Source organism: Ptychodera flava, chromosome 3, assembly GCF_041260155.1.
Source record: "Ptychodera flava strain L36383 chromosome 3, AS_Pfla_20210202, whole genome shotgun sequence".
In the NCBI taxonomy this organism is placed as follows: Eukaryota; Metazoa; Hemichordata; class Enteropneusta; family Ptychoderidae; genus Ptychodera; species Ptychodera flava.
This window is the reverse complement of record NC_091930.1, coordinates 14,369,505-14,383,988: the sequence shown is the minus strand read 5'-3', so window position 1 is coordinate 14,383,988 and position 14,484 is coordinate 14,369,505. Positions and strand designations below refer to the sequence as shown.

At 38.8% G+C, this 14,484-nt stretch overlaps 2 protein-coding genes across 2 annotated transcripts in view; both read left to right on the top strand.

Moving 5' to 3' along the window:
* Nucleotides 1-14,484, top strand: part of LOC139129598 (golgin subfamily A member 6-like protein 22) — an 83,833-nt gene that overhangs the window by 50,748 nt on the left and 18,601 nt on the right. The window lies entirely within an intron of this gene.
* On the top strand, nt 12,003-12,767 carry LOC139127584 (golgin subfamily A member 6-like protein 4). Its single transcript, XM_070693491.1, has one exon. It carries the CDS (start codon nt 12,003-12,005, stop codon nt 12,765-12,767), a length of 765 nt encoding a protein of 254 aa, XP_070549592.1.

Genomic DNA, 14,484 nt, shown 5'->3' with positions numbered 1-14,484 from the left:
TCCCCGAAACCCACCTTGACGACACAATATCAAATAATGAATTATCGAAAGATGGATTCGAATTCATTCTTTTTTCTTAGGACCGCAATCGTCATGGTGGCGGAGTTGTTCGTAAATCATTATCTGTTCTACCGGACAGGACGTTGACATATCTACTTTGGAATCACTTCGGATTGATTTTTTGGCTCATATAAATCAAATTCTCGTTTCATTAATCTATCGGCCTCTTAATAGTGGCATTGAATTTTACTAGATCTTAGAAAAGCTATGAGTATTAGATTTCAAAATATTTGCTAAGTTTTAATTAGAGGGGAGGTTAACGTAGATCTGTCTTGGTTAGCCTCAACCAAGCAACGTCAGCTATTGCCATCATGAAAACATATAAATTAATGCAAATTATTTCATCCGCCAAGAGGTGACAGAACACATCAGCAACTTGACTACATCTATGTCTCTGACAATCACCGTATTGGTGAATCGGGGTATATCAGAGCTAGCTTCACTGATCATGATGCTGTCTTCGTAACGAGAAAATGCAAATTACAAGCACGTGTACCAAACTCCTAAAGACAGGCAAAGTTAAGAATTTCGGTCACAGTTCACTTATTCGAGCTCTTCAAGGTGTACTATTGAATTTATTTTGCAGTTCTGCTTACGTTGAACGAGCATGGGCTATTTTAAAGAGTTATTATTGAATGTCTGCCATAAACACGCACCGATTGTTAATCAACGAATCATGGGTTACAACGTTCCGTAGCTCAACGATGAAATTAGAGCAACAATGTTGGAAAGATCACCTAAAACAAACGGCCAAACAAACAAATAAGACATGTAACTATGAACATTGTAAATCCATACGTCACAAGGTCATACAGTATATATCTCGGGCCAAAAGTGATATTGAAATAATTTGATTTCGAACAATCCGTCAAAACTTTGGTCAATCATCGAAATACTTTTTGAGAACAAAGGTTCGCCACCAATTAACACTATAAAAGTTGGTTCCGCTACACTTGTAAAAACCATTGACTTTGCAAATAGTTTTAATCGTTTCTTTACCTCAATTGGAGATCTGCTGGCAAAGGCTTTGTGTTTCAGACAAATCACACATTCCTCATTTGTCATGTTAAGACAACAGGCAAACTTGTTCATCATTCGCGAAGTCAGCTGTGTAACAAATCATCAGACTTGGATAACATTCATATTAGACTTTTCAAAGTGGGTGCTTATGTGTTAGCTGGACCACTTGCTATGTTGTTCAATTTGTCTTTGTCAACAAATAGCATACCAGCTGAATACAAACTGCAAAAGTTCTCCCCTTTTCAAGTTTGATGATACGACTGAACCCAACTATTACAGACCAACATCTGTACTTCCAGTTTTCGAAAGGGCTTTCCATCAGGTGCAGCCAATGAAGAGTGCACTTTTAAAAAGGCCTTTACAACGACAAGATACATTGTGCATGACAAGTAATGTGAACTGACTAATTTTAAGTCTTGAGGGTCATTAATTAGCTGTTCATAATTTGCCCTCCCACTGAAAATGTTTCGACTTACCCTCCCGCACTCAGACTTCATTTTTACCCACTCCCCTCTTATTTTTGCCTGTTTCCCCTCCCCACTGTTAATTTTGAAGCTCCCCTGCCCTGTGGCGAGAAAAAACTCGCCGATTTACCCTGCCCTCGAAGAAATTACCCTCAATATTTGTCATTCAATTTCCACTGCAGACATGAAGCTACCCTATCCTGAGATGAAAAAACCTGTCGATTTTCCCCTGCCCTGTGAAAAGATTCCCCTGAAAATTAACCTTCTCATGCAGACACATACTGCAGTGGCCCTCTACCGGAAGCACCATGGCTCAACTTCCCCTGTAGCCCCCCTCTCTCCTAGTTTTTCGCCGAGCCCTGTCCCCTGGACAATCAACCAATATTGCCCTACCCGATAAAAAACTAAAATTTGCTCCCCTGCCACCTACAAATATGTCCCCTGGCCAAGCAAAATTAAAATTTCCCCTGCCATCAAATTGCTCCCAGAATAGCTTTTTCGATTAATAGCTCCGTTTGCTACACCTGTTTCATGACCAGTTATACAGCTATTACAACATAACCGTATTTTGAACGAAAACCAGTGTGGTTGTCCTTTAAAACATAGTACGTCAACCACGTTGATCGATGTTACAAATCATATTTACACCAATATTGACAATAGGAAGCTTACAGGAATTGTTTTGCTCGATCTAAACAAAGTTTTCGATACGGTTCGTCACGATCAACAAATTGAAACAAATTGGAACGCATCGGTGTCAACAATAATGCATTACAGCAAAGTTTCGTTTCAGACGCCATGCCGAGTTCCTTCCGAATGGGTTCTAACATAGTGGTGGATTTAGAAAAGACGCTACAAGACAGCAAAAGATACCGACTTTGTGTAATATACATTAGAACTGAGCATTCACTGACATCACTTCTTGGACTTTTGCCCAGAGGTCCAATATCTTTCTTTCATGAATTTGACTTTTCTGCGTTTACCGGTGCTTTACTGTCTGTTCTGTGCTTTTTTGTGTCTATGTTTATAACTAGTGTATTACGAAATTTGACCTGGTGTTATGGAGTACGGATAGGTATGATTGCGATTATACATCTACATTGAAACGTTGAATATATATTGTACAGTATATATAGCAGTCGAAAAATCCGAACTTCGGTCATATGTTTTCACCGTGATGTGACGCAACAAATGACTCAATCGCCACGCTAAAACCCGGATGTTCCTCGACGAGAATAGAGAGAAGCCACCGGGATGTTGGGGGGCTAGATCTGCAATAAATCGACATCATATTGTTCAAGTTGGTAAAGGTTATATCAGTTCAGTAAAGATAAAAATACAATCAAATTTGCAACGCACATGATCGGGCTGTAAAAAGAAAACTAAATTCCATGGTGTCCAACCAACCAACATAGTGGATTCATGCAGCAAAAAAACTATTATGTCCCTTACATCATGGACAAGGTCTGTACCTACGTGGAAGATATGCTTCAGGGTCCGTTTGTGTTCTCTAAAAAGCTGCACAAGCTTTAATTACGTGCTAATTGTTTTCATTTAACCCCTCTCTATAAGGAAAAGATTTCTCATGTTTTTCTGATGCATTGGTACGATGCTGTGTGGACCTTTGTGTACATGTTCCGTTCACTATGTTATCCTGCTCATGGAGGTAGTAGGAGTCCTGCACCGCAAGAGAGGGAAAGACTGTGGACGAACACAAATCACTGTACACAGACTTAGGTGGCAAATTTTGCCAAGAGTAAAGACTACATGCACAATAAAAGAAGGGCCTACCACTACACCGACATCTCTACCCACGCGCTACTCCGCTCTGTGTGGCAGGGCTATAATACGGCTACGGCGAAGTCATAGCCGAGCACTCTCGACTCATACCGGCCGTAGGGCTAATAGCTGACCATTGCGCATCGGCCGATACCGTGAAAGAAAATGAATTAAATAGTAACCTTCGTGGCTTTATTTTTAGGTCACGCGTACGTCAGTCCAAAGAAGAAAACTTCTCTTCTACCTTCATGGTTAGTCATGGAGCCAGGGGCGGAGCCAGTACCTCCATGCTATAGGGCAAGCATTGTGGAATATCTTGGTCATTGTATGCTCACTATGTTTCGAATGTCATTACAAACAGCTTGCTGGGTCTCCATAGTTTTACCTGTTTGATAAATGTTAGTGTTGTAATTGGAGGGAAGATTAGTGAAACAAACAAATTTGACCCGCGTTATTCGGAATCGGAACTGTCTTACAAAGAGCATGGAGCAAGCTCCATGCAAAGAGTAAATTTAATTCGCTGCCCACATGTGGGGTTTGTCAACCTGATGCAATAGCCATTCCCATGATTTCCAATCGATAAAAGGTGTGCGTAAACAAGAAAGGTAAACTCATGAATTTTAATAGACGTGGTGGGTATGGCCGATTTGGCCCAAATAGGCCATACTCACCACGTCTAAATCTGTTCGGGGTAAAGCTGTTATGCAACACATCATTATCAGACTAAATATTATGATAGATTAAAGCTACCCTCTTTCAGAACAACTACAGCATGTAATTCCTTCATTTATCGTGCTATTAAATAATTCTACAGTCTACCTGCTGTTTTCTTACGGTATCACCTCTTACAGCAATTAAACAAATGCTAAAGAAACATCCTCCCATTTGACTTTATGTAGTTTATTGACAATGCTGAGCTTTTTAACATGTATCTTTGTTTGTTTGCCACGTGATTTAATTGTTTTGTCTTGTTACGTTTTTTTGCTTCTTCTAACCTTTCACTTTTTTGAGTTTGTGTATTATTTATTTCATTTTACATTGGTCTTTCCTTCAATCAGTAATTTTTTTAAATGAGGAAGCTAACCAGTATAAATATGAATAAATTAATAAGTTGATAAATTAATTAGTTAATAATTAATTAATTCTTATTGTGTTCATTCATTGAGATATGGAGGACTTGTCGCGCGTTATTTTGAATTATTTGACAAGTAGGTCGTTTTGTCTATGAATAAAGCTTGTTTACATATATTTCGATATTCATGCGCAGATGACGTGAAAGTAAAGCCTTAAAATTCAAGGTGGCTGGAATGTCTATTTTTGCACAAATTCTTTTCTCAGAGTTAATGTCAAGTTTCAAGTGTTAGAATCAAAATATTGAGTTCCAATTTTCACGATAACTTTCTCCAAAGAATACAAAAATCATATATTTGCAGCCATGATTCTGACATATGACACCAGTAAATATTAAAATGTAATTTTTCATATATTTGTTACATATTTGAATTTAATAATAATTGGATAGTAACTAATGTTACCATATTAGTTATAAATATGTTGACACTATTAATTGTAAGATGTATACGGCAGGATTTGTAAATGAAATGTTTTTGGGTTTTACATTGGTTTACATATCAAAAAATTATCAAAAAATTCTTTCAAATTCAAAATGTGATTTTTCAAAAAGAACTTCAAATCCAGCAAAATTGATCCACAGTCATTTTGTCTGTAACCTTGTTAATAGGCTGTAAAAATTCAATGTCCATATCATATTTCATAGGTTGGATTCAATTGGCACAAAATTATGTAGGAAAACTGTTATTGTGTCAAAAATGTTGAAAACAAACCATACTTACACCCCTCTTTTGAAGTCACAGAGCAGTATTTTTGTTTAATCTCACTTTTGACACCTCTACGACACTCAAAGAATCTAAAAATGCATTTACAATAGCAGTCACTCATTCTGAATGCAAGCAATGCCTTGTCAAACTTTCCTGAAAAACAGCAAATAATGACTTTCCCTTTCAAAGATTTATTAAAAACTACGGGACCTCTACCATAGTTAATACACTAAGGATTCCCCAGCTTCTTCTTATTTGGTCAGTTTTTCAGAAGTTCCAACAGGCTATAACTCTGCATTGCCTTTGACCACAAATGTCTAAAACTTTTTTTATTCCACAGAGAATGTTTACTACTTTTATATTTTAATATTTTTATTGAAGTTTATAAATGACACCCTACCCTTTCCAGCCACCTTGAGGCTTTTCCTATAATTTGTAAAATTCTGGGAATGAGTGTATTATCGTCTCGATTCTGTCGCTGTACAAATGACACTCATGTTGACACGACACAGGTACAGCTCATGCAGGCGAATATTGTTAAAAAAGAATATGACCGTATTGACTGCGCAAATACTGCCAACTGATTGGTTAAGACGAGAAAATAACCGTGCTATAATCACTATATAGTGAGATTGGAACAGGCAAATTATGAATATGACATCATAGCAATAAACTACCTCAGCAATGGGTAAACCCAATCGCTTTTGACCAGTTCATTCCATTTACTCACGCTATTGCTAGTACACACATGTCGTGACCGGTCAAAATCCCATGGTGTATTGTTGGATAATGTTTATTGCTTAAATGCTCTATAAGTATTCGTTCTTCCCTTTTTGATTCTCTCCAGCTACTCCGCCATGGGTTGAAGTCGTCAGGGCTATATGGAAGGCCCTAAATCTAATTATAATATTTAAATCTTGTTAATCCTGTCAGGTTTCCTACCTCCATTTCCTTTCACTCTTTTCTGTGTAGGCTTGAGCTTTGATATTTCCATGTCGTTGCTACTACTTTTGGGGAGATATTAGCGTGCTTCGTAAGGCCAACAGGAACCAGGAGAAACATCTTGTAAAATAACCCCGAAGTAATTTCCTGCACCATTTATAACGCTTGTATTCGTCTATTCCTTGAATTTTACTCAGAAAAATGTGCGCTTTTCATGTCTCTATGTAATAACTTTCAATGCCTCATTCTGAGATGATATGCTATCACGAGAAGTATCATGTAAGTAAATCACGATGTCTTGATTCTCCCAGACCAAATTAAATTCAAAGAGTATCTTCTGCATACGTGTAGAAGATGTTACGGACACCTTGAATTTTCTTTCTTTTTGTTGCTTTGACTTTTGAGCAGGTAAATGTAAACGACCAACATGGTGATCCATATTTCTCCAACAATGTCATTTTATATTTACCATGCAAATTTCATAAAAATGAGTCATAGTTATTAGAGTCTAACATAATACATCCACTAGGCAAATTTTAACTTGTGTTTTGGGGTTCGTATTTATATATCATGACCCGCACTGCCAAACTTCCGACGCACTAGAATACTTTTATACGGTAGATATTCATTTCACAGTGCAACAAGGGGATCAAGCGCTGCGTAATTAAATCAGTGTTTTAATAGTGTAAGACAATAAACATCCGAACGATTGAAATACAATAGTGTCGTGTAAGCTTAATTCATGCACGGTGCTAAGGAATAGCGGCCGAGAATAATTTAAGGAAATAACCAACTCGAGGGGAGTCGTATTACCATACGTTCGGCCAGCATTTCGGCTTGATCAACGAGACAGTGTTCGTGTCATTAAGATTCGGTTCATTTATGTTCTCGAAAAGTAGATAACTTTGTCTGAGGTTAATTGCTCGGCCTATGCATTTTTCAAAATCGTGTATAACTTCGCAGAAGCAATTGGCTTGGCACATTGGCAATAAACGAAAGTTTTCCGTGCGTTTGCCTTGAAGTCGCTTTTTACAGCCCGCTGTGGTGGGACCCGGGATTCAGCCTAACAGTAGGTTATCGTGGGTGGTGATCTGAAGTGGTTGTGTATAATGAGTGTGTAATTCACAGTCCTGAGCGTTGATATTTATTTGCATAATCTATTTGTTGTCAAATAAGCTCAGATCGGCTATGACTGTAAGTGCGTTTTTTAACAACCTTGAGCGCAAGCAACCAGCCTGGAACTTCTCGCACTTGGTAAGCTATTTTTCAGCTATTTTTTCACCGTTTTACAAAGATCTCGCCAACTATTCCTTTAAGTGCACAGGTTAGGTCTGCCAGTGACTATGTTTACGGCATGATTGGTCAAATTAGGAAGGAATATTTATGATGAAAATACTGTGCTCGATACGCACAGAGTCAGTAAGTTCAATTGACAGGGGATGGAAAGAAATCATTTGATTTACACGATAAGAAGCGATAAATTAGATATTGATTTCAAAATCAGAGACTAAAGGGTTGATAACTTTATAGCTGTACTTAACGCATACCTCTAAAGCGGAGAGAGATAATCAGCTGAAAAAAATCAGTAAGAACGTTTCCAAATCGGCGAAAATGTTCATGTGACCCAATGAAGACAAATCTGAAAGCCATTAACAAAGCCTCCTTTCTGCCTTTTTGTCCGGACTGACCATTGGTCGACATTACCGTAACCATATGGAGCTAGAAAAGACCTCCATGTCATAGCTACTGCTGTTGTTTTCGATGCCTTGAAATGTCGTTCATATACCTTGTGAAGGGAATTTTTGTGGGCTAGGTCACACTAGAGACTGAGAAAGTCCCATTTTCCGTCGGTGGTTAAATTTATGCAGAAAAATAAAGTTATCTTTTGAGAAAAAAATAGGCCAGTCGATAGAGTGGTCAAGTTGATAGGGTTTTTATAGCTGCAATTATTGTACCTCGCTACAGAATAGTGCGCCGGCTGTTACACATCAAACACGACAGAAAAGGCGGCGGACGGTCGAATGGCTACAGTAAGTTCTTTTGGTTGTCTTCTTGTAGAAGTATCGCCGTATAGGTTCACAGCGTTAGCCGTCCGGCATAAACTTAACCAGCGCATACATGAGTAAACACAGTGTAATTCATCCCGTTTCCATTGCAACTATTTGAGCATTTACACTGTGAGGTCTGTTGCTCGCGTAGATGTCGCTGTACATTCAACTTATAAAATAACACTCCGAAGTTCGTCGTAAAATGAAATGATAAATCAAAATAGTTGTTACTAATAACTTGCTAATAACTTGCGGTTTAAACATACAATACGGTGTAACTCTATACAGACTTCACGAAGGAATATATCTAAACTTATAACGTGCATTTGGTGTGAGTCACCATACAAAGACTACTTAAACATTTCAGAGACACCATTTTCACTATTTACGAGGAATATAATTAGAACTTGTCGAGGAGTGCAAGACTCAGCACCCTACATTCAAATTCACATTTGAACATTCTATTGACAAAATGTCATACCCTGAATTAGTGGTCTTCAAAAGCCAGGGATAAAATTGGGCGAAAAAGGATCCATCTTAAAACCCACCCAAAACCAACTGACACGTTCCTATATTTATTAAGAAGTTTGTTCCACCAAACAACACTTGTAAAGGCTATATTAAAGGTGAATTATTTAGATATGCTCATACTTGCAATAACAACGTGGACTTCGTAAAAAGAGTAAATTTCTTCACGGGGAAACTTCAACAACGAGATCACAGAAAAACAGAAATATCTTTTATCAGAAAAGAAGTTAACAAACGTCTACTATACCTCATTGACAAAGATAAGAATAATGACATAACAGGAAAACGTATCCACACAAAGACCTTTAGTCCATTCATCAAAACCATCCTAATCAAACATAATACAGAATTTTCTGGTATGTCATAAAGATGTCAAAATAGCAAAAAGGTTGTTGGGTGGTGAAGATATTTTATTACAGATTTCATTTTTAGCTTACTAAAACATCAAATGTACTTTTTGAACTGTAATTCACTGACAGAGCGATTTTCTGACCAAATGGTGGCATTATCACATAAAACATCAGAAATGGACTCAACATATTCGAAAACTTTGGTATAGCCACCAAAATTGTTAAACTAACATGATAATATCCAAAATCATCAATGATTTCATTTTTCCGGAAGTCGATTTGGAGGCCATTTTAAAAAAATTGCCGCCATATTGGATTTTTGGGTGGCTAGCATTTTTTCTTAGAGTGTGATCTTAAATTTGCCTACATGTCAATTTTCATGCTTGTATCATAATTTGAAATATTTTCTCTCCTATCCGCTCTACTGTACGTAGCTTAAAGTGGCACTCCCACTTGGTAACATTTTTAAAGCACATTTTTAATGCCAACGTTCGATATTTGACGTGGCGACTGCGCGCGGATGGCGAGATATCGAGAAAAACATGCCTTCAAAAAAGTAAAAGTTTGAATTCCGGTGGCCCATCTAAATTCAACTTCCGAACATCGAACGTTAGGCACTGGGGCATTTGTCAACGAAGCTATGGAGTACGAGTCTACACCGACACTGCTGTACGCCACAGTACCACTGGCGTCGGCCGGTCATGGCCCGTGGGAGAAAGCTGAGTCTTACTGACTAGGCATATAAACGAATTTTTTTGCTGATTCCACCAGAATTCGCATAGGTGACTAGCACAGTTATGTGCGATTCATACATAACGGCCGCCGCCGCGTGATATGCATAGACGCATGCCACGCGCGCAAACCCACGAGCGCGGCATACTGTGTGGCAGACGACAAAATGTAGTCATCGGAGGCGGCTATTATTTGACTTCCCAAAAAACTGATGTCTATGTTGTATTGATTAAAAATATAATACAACCGATTTAGAATAATGAAAACGACAAAAACCAAGGAGAAGTTTTATAAAACTTACCTGAGGTAAAGGCATAATGCTGGATATAAAGTCTTTGCAGTGGGAAGTAAATTAATTGCATCGTTCGAACTTATTGTACACTCTCTAGAATATCGTCAATCAGCACAACAACACACATTCAGGGGATTTCCGGTCAAAATCAGAACGATCGTAAAACTGCGGGGTGTGAAAAATAGGCTTGGAAATGACATGTTTTTATCGATATCTCGCGATCTGCGCGCAGTCGCCACGTCAAATATCGACCGTTGGCATTAAAAAATGTGTTTTAAAAATGTTACCAAGTGGGAGTGCCTCTTTAAGGTAGCTGTTGGGTTTATCACTAGGTACGACATATACATTGAGCCGTACACTTGCCCCGGACTGCGACGTTACATTAAAACGAACGACGAAATGCCCCATTCGAATCTTGAAACTAACTTATTTAAAAGCTTTAGCGACTTGAAATTTCGTTCGACATGCCATGCCTTCTGTTTCCATGTCTGAATTTATGGCGTCACCTTTTCATAAAAATGTCATGAGAGCACGACATCTATCATGACAGATCGGTCTGCATACCAAGCATTGCGACTTGCATCTATGAACGGTGTGCTATTGCAGGAAAAACTTCCGGTTGATGACGTACAACAGGGGTAATATCATCTGTGCTGGTGTATGTCACACAGGTTGTGAACGGGCCAGTTAATGCGGTAATTGTTTTATATAGTCAAGAAATAACGTCAACAGCAACCGAAAGAATGTTCTTAAAATGCTCGACATAACACTTTCTCAATTCTGTAAATTTGCATAAAGCACATAGGCTAGTTTTCCGTCCCTTTGTGTCACAAGGTCTTAACTCAACACAGAGAAATTTACTTTCCCTCAATGTCATAGACAACAGTGTAACGTTCAGAATGATGGAATGTTGCAAACTGCAACTGACTATTGTTGATTTCGACAACATTAAGCAGACTTAACGACCATTCTTCACGAATTGCATGACAACATGAACAGGCATCAATGGCATTATATGAATAAAGTCTGCAAAGACTTCCTATGGACCAAAAAGACAAAAGACTGACAAAAGACTGACAAGCTCGTTCTAAACTGAAGCATGAGTTGCTTTAGTTATACCGTCATAGCAGTCAATAAATGTAGGAACCGTGGCTTGGATTAGAGACTGGATGTCTCATTCACTCAAAGCAAACACTTTATGGTGTCACTACATCAGCCATCTTGTTATTACGAACTAAATGAATACATAGACTCAGAATCAAAGCACCTGTGGTGGCGCTGTACATATTGGTGAATTCAAATAACAAATGATGAATTACATCATGTTTTTGATACATAAGAGATTGCGCAGTCATGATAATCAGGATATAAAGCAACGCAGGCAAAGAAATTACAAATAATTTCAGTCAGTGTCTAGAAAGATTAAAATGAAAGAGGAACACAGTCCAATGTCCTCAAATTTTATCACCGTATGTCTTTCGGTGTAACGAAATTGACGGCTCAGAAAATTTCGTTGCTCATGGATTGCTTCTTGATGCTGGACCATCAGATTACCACCTAGAGTCAAAAAGAGATGAATATGAAAGGTCTTTATCGTCCAGACACTTTAAAAAGAACATAATTGCAGAATGCCCGACCTTTATGAATAACAAGTGGAGAAAAGGACAATTGTATTCTCCTTTCTTTTCTCATTTGCATACTTCACTCTATATTTGCATATCTGACTTTACATTTCAATGTCACTCTAAATTTGCATACAGAGATGAAACCACAGTGAAAGTTTTGTCAGACTAGATATATGTATCAACAACTATTATTGTAAACAGTTCTCTTTGCCAGTATATGGCAGTTACATTGAAATAAATTCGTATTATTGGAGAATTGGTTGGACAGTTGTTCTTCTTTGCAACATATTTTGGTAGCAGAGCATGGTTTGAAGAAAGGCAGTTATGGACGAAGAACAAGAAGTTGGCCATCAGTCTGAAGCGGAAGAAGTGGAGCAGTCTGAAGATGCTGAAGGTCTGGAAGAACAGTTGGAGGAGCTGAAGCAAGCCAAGGCGAAGAGCAAGGCAGCGTTTACCAGGCTCAGACACCAGCTACTACGTCTCCTGGAAGAAGATGAGGAGGAAGAATTACCAAGCCGAAGACAGGTGAGAGATCTGTGCCGAAAGTTGGACTTGGCTCAAGAAAATGCTATGGACATTATGGCAAAATTATCGGACTTGTATTCGCGACGAAAAGCCAAGCTGGGTATAATAAAGGTCAGTCAAGAAATGGACAAACTAGAAAATGAGTATACAGAAGCACAGAATCAGGCACAAGATTATATACATGCGAGAAAAGATGAAACGTCAAGTGCAGGGTCAGGAGTGCCTACTAATATTAGACTCCGTCAACAGAAAGAAAGAGAAGCACGCCACGAGGTTGAAAAGATCCTAGAAGAAGTGAATAAAAAGGAAAAAGAGATAATAACTATGAAAAAGGACTTGGAAGAGGAAAATGAACGTCGACAATATGAATGGGATAAACAGATGCAACATGAACATGAGCGTCTTCAAGCAGCTGAACGGAATTTACAGAAACGATTTCAAGAACTTGAGAATGAAGTTGATATGGAACTTGGACTGAGACAACAAGCACTGCCGCAATCACAGATTGATCCTTGCAGTGCACCTGATGTCCATGCAACTACCACGCCAGACACTATACAATAACAGGATACAGTTGAAGACACAAGGTCAGGGCAAGGTATGTTAACCACTTCGAATGCTAATACAAATCAAGTATCAAACTCTGTCGCCATTGGTCAAGATTTGTGGAAACAGTTGAAAGAGTCTCAATTCCAACATTCTCGGGTGACAAGAGACTTTACGAAAGATGGAAAGCAGCCTTTAATGCATGTATAGACCAGTCCCCTGCAACTCCAGAATATAAACTTCTTCAGCTGCGTCAATAGTTGTCCGGAAAAGCTCTCAAAGTAATTGAAAATTTTGGTCATTCAGCAATTGCCTATGAAGCAGCTAAATAGAGACTTGAACGGGAATACGGTGGAAAGCGTCGTCAAATAGCGCTGTACTTAGAAGAACTTGACAATTTCAAACCTATCAGAACTGGATATAGCAGAGATATTGAACGTTTTGCGACTTGCTAGATATTGCTGTAGTCAACCTCAAGGAATCTGGACGAACTGGGAAATGGCTTTCTGTATACAAAGCTACAAAAGAAAATGACTGAATCGATGCTGACACAGTATCATCGCTGGATCTTTGAGAAAAACAAGGTGGAATCAGTTGAAACACTCAGAGTTTGGATCATACAGGAAGCAGAATTCCAAACTATTGCAAGTGAAACTGTTCAAGGACTTACAAGCACAAATACGAATTAGACAGAGGGCCAGGTCAACCAATCCACGAACATATTTTGGAAGATCTGGAAACCAGAAACCTGTTCCGAGTGGTAGCTATCGTTCCTGCAAAGTATGTGATGGAAAGCATGGAGTATGGAGTTGTGATCAGTTCAAGAAAATGGGCGTATCCCAAAGATGGGATGCTGCAAAACAATTCAAGTTATGTTATCACTGTCTTGGAGATGATCACCGAGGTCAACATTGCACCAGAACTAGGATATGTGGAAGTTGTGGTTGCCAAGACACTCATAACAGGTTGCTACACAGAAGGTGGAGTCCAGGTAATCAAAAGTCAATAAACAAGGGCATTGCTTCACAATCACAGCCTAAAGTGCATGACAATAACAGTGACTTGCTGATAGTGTCAGAGATCTATCTGCATGTTCCACTGAGGGGGAGCAACGAGGTGATGCAGTGAAATCGCACACAGCCACGACAATGATTTCAGATTCGTCTGATGTAGAACACATCACCTTGCGGACTGTACCAGTAGTATTGAAACATGGAAATCGTAAACTCAAGGTGAACGCTTTGCTTGATGATGCTAGCACAGGAACATACATTAATGCTGATGTTGCTGACGAGTTGGGATTACAAGGAGACCCTCGCAATATATCTGTCAATGTTCTCAATGGACAAATAAAAACATTCCAGTCAACTACTGTAGAAGTGGGACTTGAGAGTTTTGATTGACCAGTGAATACCAAAATAAGTGCACTGACGACAAATAGAGTAACAGGTGACATGCAGGTCATAGATTGGAACAAGACGGCGGGAAAATGGACACATCTTAAAGGTATAGACTTTCCTCGCCTTGGACGCAGATCTATAGTCGATGTTCTTATTGGCCTTGATTATGCAGATTTGCATTATTCGTATAGAGATGTGAGAGGACAAGCTGGAGAACCTTTTGCCAGATTAACTCCATTGGGCTGGACCTGCATCGAAAATCCAAATGGTAGTCAAGGACGTACTATTTAGACAAACTTCGTACGCACATATTTCACCCATGGTGAATCAACTTT